Genomic DNA, 17,025 nt, shown 5'->3' on the forward strand with positions numbered 1-17,025 from the left:
TTGCTGAAGCAGCGGGAAGTGTAGACAGAGTCAATGGACGGGAGGCTGGTTTGCGTGATGGATTGGGCTACATTCACGACCTTTTGTAATTCCTTATGGTCTTGGACAGAGCAGGAGCCATACCAAGCTGTGATACAACCAGAAAAAATGCTTTCTATGGTGCATCTGTAAAAGTTGTTAAAGTTGTTATTCACCCCAGTAATAGGTTCAAGCATTTTCCCTACTACCATCAGGCTAACTGGCCAATATCTCTTTTTCTATCGATATTCTTTCTTGAATAATGAAATTATATTTAGAACCTTCCAATCCATGGGAAACATTCCAGACTCCGGGGAATTATGTGAGATCCTAACCAAGGTGTCCGCTATCTCTGCAGTCACCTCCTTCAAAACCTTAGGATGTCTGCCACCAGGTTCAGGGATTTGTCAGCTTTTAGTCCAGATTTATTTGAATTTAATGTTATATCTCATCCTGGTGGAGTGTAAACTCACAAGCTAGTTCAAGGGCGGCACAGTGGCACAATAGTTAGCACTGCTGCCTCACAGAGCCAGGGACCCAGGTGACTGTCTGAGTGGAGTTTGCACATTCTCTCTGTGTCTGCGTGGGTTTCCCCCAGTTTCCTTCCACATTCCAAAGATATGCAGGTTCGGTGCATTGGCCATGCTAAATTGCCCCTTAGTGTCACGGGGACTAGCAGGGTGGGTGCCTGGGCTATGGGGTTAGGACCTGGGTGGGATTGTTATAGGTGCAGGCTTGATGGGCTGAATGGCCTCCTTCTGCACTGTACAGATTCTATGATTCCATGATTCCGTATCATAGCCACATGATCCTACAGGAATGTGTATTTTTACAATGATTCCCTTTCAATGAGGGCGGCACAGTGGCACAGTGGTTAGCATTGCTGCCTCACAGCGCCAGGGACCCAGGTTCAATTCCGGCCTCGGGTCACTGTGTGGAATTTGCACATTCTGCCCGTGTCTGCGTGGGTTTCCACCATGTGCTCTGGTTTCCTCCCACAGTCTGAAGATGTGCAGGTTAGGTGGATTGGCCATGCTAAATTGCCTCTTAGTGTCAGGGGATTAGCAGGGTAAATATGTGGGATTACGGGAATAGGGCCTGGGTGGGATTGTGGTCGGTGCAGATTCGATGGGCTGAATGGCCTCCTTCTGCTCTGTAGGGATTCTATGAACACTTTTGAGTGAATCTAGGTCTTTGTCAGATCATGGCTGATCCTTGACTTCAATTCCCATGCGCCTTGATACAGTTACTGTCCAAAAAGAAACCTCAGCTCTGAATATATTCAATAAGAAGAAATCCTCAGCTCCCTGGGATAGAGAATTTCAAAGATTCACGATGTTTCAGCTGAAGAAATGTATCTTCAAAAGTTCTACAAAGTTATCTTTAAATATATTTGTCCTAAATATACTTGTAAAGATATCCAACGATAGGCACTTCACACAATCATCAATTTTTGCCTGATACCGCAGGAAGGAATCTTTATAAACAGCAGTCTAATTAGTTCTTAATAATCTTTTGTATCAAAGAGCAACCTGAGATTAATTAGTTCCACTTTTGATTGTTAACCTGCGCTGGGTTTGGTATAAATGGAAGGATGTTGTTGCAGTCTAATATTATTCCCACTTGCTCATGTATATCTTGTTTTAAAGTTAAAGTTTATTTATTAGTGTCACAAGAAAACTTACATTAACACTGCAATGAAGTTACTGTGAAAATCCCCAAGTCGCCACACTCTGGCGCCTGTTCGGGTACGCTGAGGGAGAATTTAGCATGGCCAATGCACCTAACCAGCACGTCTTTCGGACTGTGGGAGAAAACTGGAGCACCCGGAGGAAACCCACGTGGACACGGGGAGAACGTGCAAACTCTGCACAGACAGTGACCCAAGCCAGAAATTGAACCTGGGTCCCTGGTGCTGTGAAGCAGCAGTGCTAACCACTGTGCCACCATGCCGCCCTGAGAGATAGAAATGTGATAGATATCAGTTTTCAATGTTAAGTTTATTTACTGGTGTCACAAGTCCACTTATATTAACACTGCAATGAAGTTGCTGTGAAAATCCCCTAGTTGTCACACTCCGGCGCCTGTTCGGGTACACTGAGGAAGAATTTAGCATGGCCGATGCACCTAACCAGCACGTCTTTTTTGGACTGTGGGAGGAAACTGGAGCACCCGGAGGAAACCCACGCAGACACAGGGGGAATGTGCAGACTCTGCACAGAGCAACCAAGCCAGGAATCGAACCCAGGTCCCTGGCGCTGTGAGGTAGCAATGCTAACCATTGTGTCACCGTGCTGCCCCATTTGTGTGTTGTACCTGTGTATTGTCAGAGCATCGGAAAGAAAGCCCTCACATTGAAAATGTAACTTCAGGAAACAAGGTATCCATGTGCGATATGTGACTAAGCTCCATTTGTGATAAGATGGATGCGATTGTGTAGCAGTTAAGGTACCAGATTAGTTCCAAGTCCCAAGTTGTAAATCTGAAGTCAATAAATTTGGTAAACATACGGGCTAGCAACAAAAAATAAACATGAAGGATTTCATACAACTCAATTGATTCACAATGTCCTTCAAAGAAGAGTGTCTGCCACCCCTCGCTGTCCTAGCTCACTTGTGTAGCTTTATACTCCATGCTAAAGTCAGGAATGTGGCTGATCATTGATATTTCCACAGTGTTCAGCCTGATTCACAACTCTTTGAAAATGAAGTAGAACATGCCAGACCATATCGTGATTTAGACCAACAAATGCCAGTTAATATTTGTGCCAGGGAACTATCAACTCAAACAAGGAAAAGCACAGCCATCTCCCCTTGCCCTCCTCTGGCTCTGCCATTAGCCCAGTCCATCATTCAAACCAGCCTCCCATCCATTGACTCCATCTCCATTTCCCACTGCCTCAGAAAGGCAACCAGCCTAACTAAGGGCCCCACGTACCTCTTCCACCTTCTTCCATCGGGAAAAAGATACAAAAGTCTGAGGACACGTACCAACCGACTCAAGAACAGCTTTTTCCCTGCTGCCATCAGACTTTTGAATGGACCTACCTTGTATTAAGTATCTTTCTCTATTGCCAAGCTATGACTCTAACACTACATTCTGCACTTTCTTTTTTCCTTCATAGAATCATAGAATCCTATAGTGCAGAAGGAGGCTGTTCGGCCCATAGAGTCTGTACCTACCACAATCCCACTCATGCCCTATCCCTATAACCCCATGTACTTATCCTGCCAATCCCCTGACGCATGGTCAATCCACCTAAGCTGCACATCTTTGGACTTGATGAACAGTATGCTTTGTCTGTATAGTGCGCAAAAAAAATACTTTTCACTGTATACCAATACAGGTGACAATAATAAATCAAATCAAATCATTACTGAACTCTCCAACATCAGTGCCTTTGGAGGGTGGTAGTAGGAGGAATCACCATTGAACCTTATCAAGACCTACCTAATCAGATCTGAGGCTATACGAGAGAGTCTGATTCATCTCCTGATTCCTTAAAGCTATCCAGTGTTTTCAAGGAATGAAATGGAATATGTACCACTGGCCTGGTTGAGTGCAGTTCAACAACACTCAGGAAGCCTGACACCATCCAGAACAGAGCCATTCACTTGATTGGTACCCCTGCTGCCAGGATTAATATCCTCCCCTTCCATCTCTCATGTACACTGGCTGCTATTCAATCCACAAAATACGGATCCGTTACTTAACTGAAGTTATTTTGACAGCATCTACCTTACCTGGAGCCTTCACCACTGAGGTAAACATGAGTAACAATATCGTGGGAACACCGTTATCATTCCTCCAACAATATCCTGAAAGTCCAGCACTGTTATGAGGACATTGTCCACACATAATTCACGAAGGAGGCACATCCTCAACGTTTCAGGGTAACTAGAGAGGGGGAATAATATTGGCAAGGCCAGCAAAGTCTACACTTTGGGGCGGCACGGTGGCACAGAGGTTAGCACTGCTGCCTCACAGTGCCAGGGACCCGGGTTCGATTCCCGGCTTGGGTCACTGTCTGTGTGGAGTCTGCACGTTCTCCCCGCGTCTGCGTGGGTTTCCTCCGGGTGCTCCGGTCTCATCCCACCGTCCAAAAGACGTGCTGGTTAGTTGCATTGACCCGAACAGGCGCCTGAGTGTGGCGACTAGGGGGATTTCACAGTAACTTCATTGCAGTGTGAATGCAAGCCTTAGTTGTGACACTAATAAATAAACTTTACAAAAAAAACCCCCTAAATTTCAATGAAAATCTACTAAGGCATATATGTGTGAGGCATGGCTGAATACTTTTAAAAATCCAGTTCCGGAAGAAAGTACACATTCAAGACTGGTGTACAGCAAAAAAGTTATGTTTTTATTGCACAATTATCGGTGGAACGTCCCACAAACAGTAAATAAAGAAAAATCTTTTTGAAACAATTTGCAATCAAACAGCGATCGGTGTCAGACTGACTGATGTAAAAAGAGTTGTGGGACGGAACAATGATTTTATTTCCTGAAAAATCAGACGACAAAGGGCCACTAAATTATGATACAAAATAGTCTGTCAATTCTGAAATGATGACAGAGTGCTTCTCTCGCTCTCTCTCCCTCCCTCTTTTTTTTTCTCCCCTCTCTCAGCCAGGGAGACGCAGTTCCGCAGAGAGATACCCCTCATCTCCCAGGAGAAGCTTTATTTTTTTGCCAGGTGAATCTTACCCTGTCTAAAAACTAAAAAGAAATGTTAATTTTAAATAAACTTAGCGCGTGTTTTCTAGTGCGGCCATTCCTTATTATGAAAAAAAGTTAAAATAGGGTTTTGTTGTCAGCAGTGTTATTTAACTGTTCAATATTGGCATGGAGGGAATACACATACATGATATTCATCAGCAATACTATTTCATTTAAGGAGGACAACAGATCCTGGCGATAATGTTCTGTTCAAAGTACACCCCCAATTCTGATGTGGAAGAAAAATTAGAAAAATAGTTCTTATTTAAAAAGCAAAAACTTCAAGACATTTCCCTGGGGAGACCTGCCATTTTGAGTCTCTGGGCTGCGGGTGGAACTTGGACGATCTGATAGTGTGAGAGCTTGCAATGGCGAGTTGGAGGGTTAACTATTGCTATTTTCAGAGTGTGCTATGGTTAGCTCGAACGTTTGCAAAGGTTACTTTGCATGTTCAGCAATGGTTAATTTAAGCAGTTGCTGGAATTCATTTAAGATTTCGCAACGGTTAGGTTGAGAGCCCGTTACTTTGAACTTGTCATGACTGGAACAAGTTTGCAATAGCTAGTTAGAAAGCCCCGAATCGGTGGTTTGGGAGCTCGCAATGGTTAGTTTCGGACCTTGAGAAAATTACGTTGGGGGCCTATAGTGGTTAGTGCGACAGCTTTTGCTTGCAATGGTTAATTTGAAAACTGGTGAAAATCCAATGACTGCAAAACACTGAATGAGGCACTCGATTCACAGAATTTGTGATTTAGAAACTGTTGCATTCACATATCTGTGGTCAATAAGAAATGCATTGCTGTTGAGATTACAGGCTATGATCTTATCAATACAGCACCTGGAGCCAACACGTCAAACAAGGCACATGGTTCAATGGTAGTGTTTAAATGTGTACTAATTGTGGCACATGAGGACATTGACTTGTGTGTCCAATAGACATTGGCTCCTTGTAGGGCAAATGTATATTACTTTATTCAAATAATTTCTTCGTCCTCAGCATTCTTAAAAATGTCTCCCCTTTATCAGGTTTTCTTGGCGCCACTCAGTGCTCAAGAAGGTTTTCCAATTGAGCTTGTAACTTGGCCACAAGGAGATGTGAGAGATGATTCAATCCACCGGTTCTCCATTCTCCTCTGAGGAAACGCCCTCACTTCATTGATTGATACAACCAAGATTGAGAACTTGGCATATATGGGTATCACAGGCACAAACCCTCACCCTACCATCCCACTATGCAATGTGCCAATTTGCCACCTCCAGAGATATGCCATCTACTTGCCTACATTATCCACCCAAGACAGCTGAGCGGGTATCAATTAGCCTGGCTGCCTTGCCCTGAAGAAGCAGTTATATCTACACGATTAGTGGACTGTTCACCAACTGTGCACCGGGTTCATTCCATTGCCTGCAGACCTGAGATTCAATCAGAGAATTGTTATATTAAATTATGCCAATTCTATCATTCCTCTGGCTTTCCTTTGAAACAATGATGCCAGAGGGAACAAGATGATCATCGCAGCAGTTGATACCATTGCGGTGGTATTTTAAAATTATGTTTATGACTCTAAGGGCGGAATTTTCCTGTCTTGCCCGCCATGGGAATTGTAGGAGGCGGGACATGGACCATACAAAGGTCCGTTGACCTCGGGTGGAATTTTCCGGTTTCGGGGCGAGCACGGCCGGAAAATCCCGCCTTTTTGACTTCAGTTAAGCTGGTGCATCCCCTAATATTGCGCCACTAAGTACACTCGATATCTCTTGTCCAGCCAGCAACTGGCTGCTCCAGTTGTTTGTGAGACCGGTTGCCTCTGGAACTGGTGGAGGTGAATTCAGATTAGGCAGGCACGTTAGTCCATGCCACTCATCCTTCCAGACCTCCTAACCGTGAACGTGTCTGGAAAATTGATGCTGGAATCTGTCTTTGTACTCCAAAGGGAATTGTGCTAAAGTGCTTTAGACACATGCAAGACTCAAACAGAAGATGGAATGATTTTAAAACTATGTAATTTTTTAAAACACACCATGTCCGGTTACCTGACAATTGTTTTGGGCATATGGCAGTCTGAATTTATCAAATGAAAATGTTCAGCAAAAACTCCCTCTCCTATCTTCAAAATGGCCCTTCTTTGTGCTTTTGGCAGAGGATGGGACGGTGAATAACAGCAAACTAAACTACTTGCTATTGTTAGTCATCTCGGTAGAATTTAGATTCAAGTCAGCATTTTTGTAGACTGCCACCTCTTCCCAAATCCAATGCTGGACATTGAGCAGAGGGTATGGGTGGGATTAAGATTTTTTTCATATTTGCAATCTTTCTTTTTATTCATTCAAGGGGCATGGGCGTCGCTGGCTGGCCAGCATTTATTGCCCATCCCTAGTTTTCCCTTGGAAAGGTGGTGAGCTGAGGGGCTTGCTTGGCCATTTCAGAGGGCAATTGAGAGTCAACCAGATTGCTGCGGCTCTGGAATCACAGGTAGGCCAGACCAGGTAAGGAAGGTAAATTTCATTCCCTGAAGGGTTTTCCCGACAATCAGCAGTGGTTTCATCATCATCAGTAGAGTCTTAATTCCAGATTTTTTCATATTGAATTCAAATTCCACCATCTGCCATGGCGGGATTCGAACCTGGGATCCCGGATCATTAGCTGAGTTTCTGGATTGATAATCTATCGATAATACCACTAGGCCATCGCCTCCCTTTGAAAGGAAAGTTCATTGAAAAACTTTTCGATTCTACATCAGAAGCAATGTGGAAAAAAAAGAATAACTATTCTTTCAAAAAATACACTATGGGTGTCTGACTCATTCCTTTAGGAATTTACAATAAAGCCAAACTATCTCGGATAAACCCAGGGGGCGGCATGCCCCGTTACAACAGGAGTTGGGACAAGATCTGGAAACCGCAACGATTTTGCACCCAAATCTATTCAAAGGCTGAAGCCCTGTCACTACCAGCTGACGAGATGTGCGGGCGTGTACCCATGCATTGGAAACTCATCTCTGATCACAAGCCGTAATAGTCAGGGCCAGTGGTTTACGGTCCCTGCACAAATTCATTCTGCTTTCGTTGGCACAGAAATTTGAGCAGTTTTCTATTCTGCTTCATAATCCACAATTCCAACCACTCATCATTCGGTACCTCGGTTCCCGTTACCAAATAAGTCCTGTTTCTGCTCGGGGAGATTCTGCTTTTTGGGGTGGGGTCTCATACCACAATTGCTGTTTCTGTGAGAAGTGGCAACCAGTGATTTGACAATAAGAAAGCCTTTTCAGTATCAAATAACACTATCTGTCACCGCCCCCCCCCCGCCCCGCCCCTTCCTCGGGGCAGTAGTTGCCTTTCATCATCAGTTCCCCTTTTGTATAACAGTGCATATATATGTATCTATATATAGATTTTTTTTGTTTTGTTTTGTTGTTCAAAATGCTTTTTTATTATAACAACAAGACTGAAAAGTTCCGCATGAGGCAACTGTTAAAATTGAACATCAGAAAATACACACAAACACACTATGTAGCAAAGAATTAGAGATCACCAAACTTTGGTTAAACTTGAAGCCAGATCCTGTCTGACCAATGCAAGCTTCAGGAGGTAGACACACATGTAGCTGGAACATCAGTTATTATTGGGTTTTCCTTCTCTCTCTCTCTTAATGTTTATTTCTCTAAAATAAATTTAGACCCATTCACATTTAAACATAGAGAAATATATATACATACATGTATACTATATATATGTATACCACATATACACATGTACTGTATGGGTGGAATTTTCCCGTCCCGCCCGCCACGGGAATCGTAGAGGGCGGGACACGGACCATGCAAAGGTCCGTTGACCTTGGGCGGGATTGTTTGGTCTTGGGGAGAGCATGGCCGGAAAATCCCGCCCTCTGTGTATATATACATACATATGAGCACAAATAATGCATATATATGGACTGTAGATCAACCAAGTCAAGGAAACATAGATGCCAAGCTTCCCCTTTGATACCCAGCCTTGTGGGCTCTTGGTGTAATGTTGCTTTAAATAGATTAATTACAATTCAAAAAATATTTAATAACGTTAATCTTTACCCTAACGGACAATAGGAAAAGAATGGAATTGAAGGAGTCCGGCAGGTTGGGCCGAATGGCTCCCCTCTGTGCTGTGTTATTCTACGATTCTACTTCTGGCTAACTAAAAGGGGCCACGCGGCTGCAAACTCTTCAATCAATCAGCGATCGCTGTTTCAACTACAAATGTTGCTTTTCTCTTTTTTTTTGTGCGATAGTTAAACCATTCACGTCTCGTTTTAGCGGGTGACAGAAATTGGTATTTGTTTATCTCCCTTGTGTTTTTTTTTGCTATTGTCAATGTCCACGTATTCTGCCTCCATGCATTCTATAGGAAACGAGTAAAAACACCGCGATCTGTGCATATCGGACAATCAGAGGGCTTGTTTTAAAAAAAAAATGCACAGACATTCAATTGCTCAGACATGTCACACCCTGGATCACAACCAAGTCTTTGCAATATCTGATTTTTTTTTAAATATTTTGGCAAATCTTTGATTATAAATATTGGAATCAGTAAAAAAGGTAGCTTTAAATCGAACTATTTACAGCCTTGTACAGACATGCGGTTGTTATACCAGGGTGTAGGATTTTGCGTAAGGGTTGTTCCCTTGTTTCAAGTGACCGCGATTGTCCAGTAGAGATTCTTGGGAGCTGCTCAGTTTGGGAGCTTTGCCACGGTCTGCCCCCTCCCTCTGAGGTAATGTCGACGTGGTGCTTGATTGCCACTGCTGTGTGTTCCTGGTAGCTACTTCCACTGGGATTGGTTCCATGACTTGTGTGCGTTTCATGGTGCTCCTTCTCTGTGGCTCCAGGCAGGCATGCCCTTGACCAAGGTCTCTGCTCGGAACTGCCACCCCTCTGTGAATCAGGAAGTCCACCCTTAGGTATGGCGGAAGATGCATAAGGTCACCTGTGTAGACAATCACAACTGTATCATTCCCTCACACATAAAAGACGGTTATAAAATCGTTGAACCGTAACTTAGATAGTCACAGAATCTGACAGTGCAGAAGGAGGCCATTCAGCCCATTGAGTCTGCATCGACCACAATCCCCCCCAGACCGTATCCCCATAACCCCATGCTAGTCACCTGATGAAGGAGCGACACTCCGAAAGCTCGTACTACCAAATAAACTTGTTGGACTTTAACCTGGTGTTGTGAGACTAGTTACCATGATTGTGGGAATATGACGTGTGGATGTACTGCAGTGGTTCAAGAAGAAGATCCACCACCACCTTTTCAGAGGAACCGGGACAAGGCAATAAATATGGCCTTGTCTGTGACACCTACATTCCAGACAGAAACTACAGTAATGATACAGTAATTTACTGTAGAGAGTCACAGAGAGACTGATGGGGGGTGGGGGGGGAGGGGGGGGGGCGGAATGCCCCCCTCCTACCATCCAGAAAATCTGTTATGTAAAGGTTTACTTTTAAACAATATTTTCATCTATTGGCTAGTATAGTCATCAAACCACCCATTTACCATGAACTCATGCTCCCTTCTTTGTTGGCATGGTAACACTCAAGGGTAATAGAAGAAAGAAAACACAACCTCTTGTAACCCATAGTCAAACATGTCTACTTCTAGTTCCCTCACTCTTTCCTCTGGCCTGAAGCTATGGGCTGGGTTTCACTTTCTCGTTGGGTTCAGGGTCAGAAGCTGATTGGTCTGTCATTCCCTCCTCCCCGCCGTTTCACACCATTGAACTGCCAATTGTTGGTCAGCTGTTGGGGAAGGCAACCAATCAGAGACGAGAAGCGGGCTCTGCCCAATCTAGAGACTAGACCGGGTCTTCATGCGACACATGCAATCTGCCATGGCTACCAATTTAAACGCCCCTCGTTCCTCTCTCAATCTCTTGATGTTTCTTATTGGAGGTTCCAAAAAAATTAATAAGTTACATTTTTTAAAATCGCATCAAAAAAACCATACAGATGCTGCCACCTTCACCAGCTGAATCCACTTCTACATTCAGCCAGAGCCCTGGTGGCAACCCATTTGTTCTGTCCTTGTACCACTTTGTCATTGTTGCCACAAAACACTCTCAAACCTTTTCCCGTCCAATGCCTGAATAGTGCAGTGGCAATGTAAAATTCCATACAATTTGCTCTTTAACAAGTTCAATAACTTTAAAAGTGGTGGGTGGGCTTCCGATTTACGCACCCTTTCACCTTAAGCGGCACGGTGGCACAGTGGTTAGCACTGCTGCCTCAGAGAGCCAGGGACCCAGGTTCGATTCCCGACTTGGGTAACTGTCTGTGCGGAGTCTCCACATTCTCCCCGTGTCTGTGTGGGTTTCTTCCGGGTGCTCCGGTTTCCTCCCACAGTCCAAAGATGTGCGGGTTAGGTGCATTGGCCATGCTAAATTGCCCCTTAATGTCAGGGGGACTGGCCAGGGTAAATACATGGGGTTGTGGGGATAGGGCCTGGGTGGGATTGTCGTCGGTGCAGACTCGATGGGCCGAATGGCTTCCTTCTGCACTGTATGATTCTATGTCTTATTGCTGACACAGACATCCTCATGCCTTATTTTATGGTCCCACGGGAGGTTTAGGGAAGGCCCACCTGATTCGCGGCCCCAGAGATCCAGCTCTTCATGTGTGACTGAAAAGGATGTGCAGTTGAATTGAAGCAACTGCTCACTAAATAACAGAGATTCTGAAGCTCCAACATCATCCCTCAGTGGTGAACAAATGAACTTAAAATCAAATGCAACTGGCTTGTGGCACGGTAGCACAGTGGTTAGCACTGCTGCCTCACAGCACCAGGGACCTGGGTTCGATTCCCGGCTTGGGTCACTGTCTGTGTAGAGTCTGCACATTCTCCTCGTGTCTGCGTGGGTTTCCTCCGGGTGCTCTGGTTTCCTCCCACAGTCCGAAAGACGTGCTGGTTAGGTACATTGGCCGTGCTAAACTCTCCCTCAGTGTACCCGAACACCCGCCGGAGTGTGGCAACTAGGGGATTTTCACAGTAACTTAATTGCAGTGTTAATGTAAGCCGACTTGTGACTAATAAATAATAAACTTAAACTTAAACTTGAATGGACATTCTCTAACTTGGAGTACTGTGCTCAGTTCTGGTCGCCTCATTACAGGAAGGATGTGGAAAAGATTGAAAGGGTGCAGAGGCGATTTACAAGGACGTTGCCTGGATTGAGTAGCATGCCTTATGAGGATAGACTGAGGGAGCTCTGTCTTTTCTCCTTGGAGAGACGTAGGATGAGAGGAGACCTAATAGAGGTATATAAGATGTTGAGAGGCATAGATCGGGTGGACTCTCAGAGGCTTTTTCCCAGGGTGGAAATGGCTGCTACGAGAGGACACAGGTTTAAGGTGCTGGGGTGTAGGTACAGGGGAAATGTTCGGGGGAAGTTTTTCACACAGAGGGTCGTGGGCGAGTGGAATCGGCTGCCATCAGTGGTGGTGGAGGCAAACTCAATAGGGTCTTTTAAGAGACTCCTGGATGAGTACATGGGACTTAATAGGATGGAGGGTTATAGGTAGGCCTAAAAGGTAGGGATATGTTCGGCACAACTTGTGGGGCCGAAGGGCCTGTTTTGTGCTGTAGTTTTCTATGTTTCTAACATAGTCCCCTGTTCTTTCTTCCGCTCCTTTAGTTTTAGCTTCAGCAAGGTAGAAATTCATACGAGTGGTTGTAGCGGAGAGAGGGACAAATCAGCAAGCTTATCGTCCCTAATTACACCATGAGCACAATTAAACAAGAACAATAATGTTTGCCAAGCTTGTAATAAATGGGAGATGTGCATCCATTAACAGCTCCAAGGTTTAAATTTGGAAAATGCCTGAATAAAAGATGAAGGAATGATATTAGCAATGCGACATGAGAACTGGTAACTGTCCATAAAGTATCTGAATACAATCTACTTCATGCATTTTTCAGGTTGCCTAAAGATCTCGTTCTCGCTCCTACCAGCCAACGGCCCAACATGATACTGATTAGTGAAATGAACACAAACAGTTCAGAGGCCTTCAGACTTCACTGTGATGTTGACAATCAGCACAATGTCCTGCTGGCAGATGAGTAACCCGACCAGTTCTTTGGCGACTGCCTCAGATTAAAGAGAAAGGACACTCTCTCGGCAGGATATATCATTCTTAAACACTCACCCACCGAGTGTCTCCTGAAAGTTTATGTTTTAGTGTCACAAGTAGGCTTACATTCACACTGCAATGAAGTTATTGTGAAATTCCCCTCGTGGCCACACTCCGGCGCCTGTTCAGGGTACACTGAGGGAGAATTTAGCAAGACTAATGCACCGAACCAGCACGTCTTTCGGAGTGTGGGAGGAAACCGGAGCACCCGGAGGAAACCCTCGCAGACACGGGGAGAATGTGCAGACTCCACACAGACAGTGACCCAAGCCGGGATTTGAACCCGGGTCCCTGGCTCTGCGAAGCAGCAGTGCTAACCACTGTGCCACCGTGCCGCCCTGCCAAAATCCTCGATAATAAAACTCTCTTACTGAGCCTCCCATATATTTCTTTACATCTGGATTGGTTGTGAAAATATGCAAGAGTGGCTTACAATAAAGGAAAACTTAAAAACACGTGCATAAATCCTGTTCTTTGAAACAAAGACAGTTATAACTTTTCATGATGCTATGGAATCATACAATAACAACAATAACTCGCATTGATGTAGCACCTTTGACATAGCAACACTGCCGAAGATTCTTTGCAGGAATGTCATCAAACAAAATTGGCGGCTGAGGCACCTATGGGGCATGACGATTGATAACTAATAGTCAGAAAAGTGGAACTGAAGGAGCTCCTTAAATGAGGAAGGAGAGGTTTACAGCATGGAAACAGGCCCTTCGGCCCAACTTTTCCATGCAGCCCTTTTTATTAAACCACTAAGCTAGTCCCAATTGCCCGCATTTGGCCCATATCCCTCTATATCCATTTTACCTATGGAACTGTCTATAGAGAAGGTGGAAGGTGGACCCCTTTAGAGGCTCAGAGGGTTAGAAAGGGAAATCCAGAACAGCTGAAAGTGTGACCACCAACGGTGCCACAGTAACACCGGGGATGTGTAAGAGGCCAGTGAATGGCATCTTTCTTCTCTGTCTCATTCTGCATTCACTCCACATCCACCTTAAACGAGGGAACATTTTCCTTTCCTTTCCCTTTGCCTCATGTGGAATCGACACTCCTTGGGTAGAGGGAAGAGAAAAATTAGGCAGGATTCTGGCAGCCTCTCTGCCCACCCTGTGATGCCCGGGGAATGGTACAATTCCATCCAGCGCTGAGATCAAGCCTGAGAATGCCTGACGTTAGTTATAACAATGAGGGAGGAGGGAGGATCTTCATTTGTGCATCCCAGTTTGGGATGTTTGGTACATGGGTCTGTATCCCAATTTTCAGGTGTTGAGATAACTGGTACACAAGTCTGCACCCCAGTGTTGGGGTGGGGATGGGGGTGGAGATGGAATATTTGGCACATGCTATCTCTAGCCCATTGGAGTGTCAGGATACCTGTTGAAGTTTATTTATTAGCGTCACAAGTAGGCTTACATTCACATGTAATGAAGTTACTGTGAAAATTCCCGCGTCGCCATACTCCGGCGCCTGTTCGGGTACACTGAGGGAGAATTTAGCATGGCCAATGCACCTAACCAGCATGTCTTCTGAACTGTGGGAGAAAGCCGGAGCACCCAGAGGAAACCCACGCAGACACAGGGAGAATGTGCAGATTCCGCACAGATAGTGACCCAAGCTGGGATTTGAACCTGGGTCCCTGGCGCTGTGAGGCAGCAGTGCTAACCATTGTGCCATCATCCAATCCATCTGCACCTGTTGTGTAGATCAGTATCCCAATGCTTGGATGTTGAAAGCAGTTGGTGCACAGATCTGCTCCCTGCATACATCACCCAGGCCTCCTTCCCTCCCGGCTCTCCTGCACCGACTTGTCACCACCCACTACCTGGGGGATCGACAGGAATCCCGGAGTAGTCTGTGGGGAGATGCAGGGAGCGGTAAACTTCTTCAAACAGAACGACTGCTCCAAATGCATGTGGAAACAATGAGTGAATGAAATATGGGTGAAGATTTTGGACAAAGATTTTATCCTATCTGAATGTATCACAGCTTGGTATGGCTCCTGCTCTGACCAAGACTGCAAGAAACTACAAAGGGTTGTGAATGTATCCCAATCCATCACGCAAACCAGCCTCCCATCCACTGACTCTGTCTACACACTTCCCGCTGCCTCGGCAAAGCAGCCAGCATAATCAAAGACTGCATGCACCCCGGACATTCTCTCTTCCACCTTCTTCCATCGGGAAAAAGATACAAATGTCTTAAAACATGTACCAACCGACTCCAAAACAACTTCTTCCCTGTTGCCACCAGACTCTTGAATGGTCCTATCATATATTGAGCTGATCTTTCTCTACACCCTATCTGTAACACAACACTATATTCTGCACCCACTCTTTTCCTTCTCCTCTAAGTACTCTTTTGATTTGATTTATTATTGTCACATGTATTAATACACAGTGAAAAGTATTGTTTCTTGCGCGCTGTACAGACAAAGCATACCGTACATAGAGAAGGAAATGAGAGAGTGCAGAATGTAGTGTTACAATCATAGCTAGGGTATAGAGAAAAATCAACTTAATGCAAGGTAGGTCCATTCAAAAGTCTGATGGCAGCAGGAAAGAAGCTGTTCTTTAGTCGATTGGTACGTGACCTCAGACTTTTGTATCTTTTTTTTCTTTATGGAAGAAGGTGGAAGAGAGAATGTCCGAGGTGTGTGGGATCCTTAATTATGCTGGTGGCTTTGCTGCAGCAGTGGGAAGTGTAGACAGAGTCAATGGATGGGAGACTGGTTTGCGTGATGGACTGGGCTTCGTTCACGACCGTTTGTAGTTCCTTGCAGTCCTGGACAGAGCAGGAGCCAAACCAAGCTGTGATACAACCAGAAAGGATGCTTTCTATGGTGCATCTGTAAATGTTGGTGCGAGTTGTACCTGACATGCCGAATTTCCTTAGTCTTCTGAGAAAGTAGAGGTGTTGGTGGTATGCTATGAATATGAACGGTATGTATAGTGCGCAAGAAACATTACTTTTCACTGTATCCCAGTACATGTGACAATAATAAATCAATTTGATTCAATTCAAGAATGTTTCTGTCGGATTCCTGGGCTCCCATCACCCGAAGCTCTGTGCTTTCTTGCTTGGAAAGCAGTTTTCCTCGGGCCTTGGCTGCATATTTTCGTCTGCTTAGTTGGATGGTAAGCGGGTCTAATTTACGATACGTATATGATGGATTGAAGGAGAGGTTACATTCCAAAAGGTTAAAATATGGATGATGTTGGCATAGACTATTCTTGAAACAATCCATAATTTTTTGTTCAAGAACAGAATGATATTGTTTATGGAAAAGGGAAATATTTCAGTGTTTGTGGGGAATGGGCAAATTTGGTTCTGGCTGGGAGCAGGGTGTATAACATTATTACTCATTTCAACGTGACGCCACATGAGTTTACTCTGAGCATGGATTAAAGCTCCTGTGATTTGAGACCAATCATTCAGAGTGTGTGTGTACATCGTTTCTCCGAGATCTCTCGCTGAAGTCATCGTGAACAGTTCCCTGGGGAAGTGAAAAGCGATGAAATCCATGATACAAATTACAATTGAGGTCACGCTGCTAAAATGCTGTTTTAACTATTTGTATCTGGCATAACATTCGTGAAGTATACCAAGTCAAGCACCAGCCAGAAAGCTCCAGCCATAAATGAACGGCGAACCTTTACCTCGGAGTATGCTTAGATTGAGGAACATTAGGACAGGAACATTGGGACACGAACATTTGGACAGGAACATTCAACCCCCGTGATCCTGAGCTGCCATTCAGTGAGATCATTGCTAATATTTACCTCAACTCTATTTAATCACCTTGACTCCATATCCCTTACCGGACAAAAATCTATTGATCTCTGGCTTGAAAACTACAGTTCTCCTCATATTCACAGCCTTTTGGATGGCACAGGGAGGGAGAATTTAGCACGGCCAGCGCACCTAGCCAGCACGTCCTTCGGACTGCAGGAGAAAACCGGAGCACCCGGAGGAAACCCACATAGACAGACACGGGGAGAACCGCAAACTCCACACAGACAGTGCCCTAAGCCGGGAATCGAACCCGGATCCCTGGCGCTGTGAGGCAGCAGTGCTAACCGCTGTGTCATCGTGCCGCCCACTTGTT

General features: G+C 44.9%; 1 protein-coding gene across 4 annotated transcripts in view; it reads right to left on the reverse strand.

Annotated features, from left to right (window-relative positions):
• Nucleotides 1-9,364: 9,364 nt before the first annotated feature.
• Nucleotides 9,365-17,025, reverse strand: part of LOC144506201 (cell adhesion molecule DSCAM) — a 518,357-nt gene continuing 510,696 nt past the window's right edge. For 3 of the 4 annotated variants that reach the window (XM_078232059.1, XM_078232061.1, XM_078232060.1), the window contains one exon: nucleotides 9,365-9,705. In XM_078232059.1, the coding sequence (XP_078088185.1) occupies nucleotides 9,365-9,705 (341 nt within the window). The remainder of the gene's footprint in view (nucleotides 9,706-17,025) is intronic. The other variant, XM_078232062.1, reaches the window with a different exon arrangement.

The sequence above is a fragment of the Mustelus asterias genome, chromosome 17 (assembly GCF_964213995.1).
Source record: "Mustelus asterias chromosome 17, sMusAst1.hap1.1, whole genome shotgun sequence".
In the NCBI taxonomy this organism is placed as follows: Eukaryota; Metazoa; Chordata; class Chondrichthyes; order Carcharhiniformes; family Triakidae; genus Mustelus; species Mustelus asterias.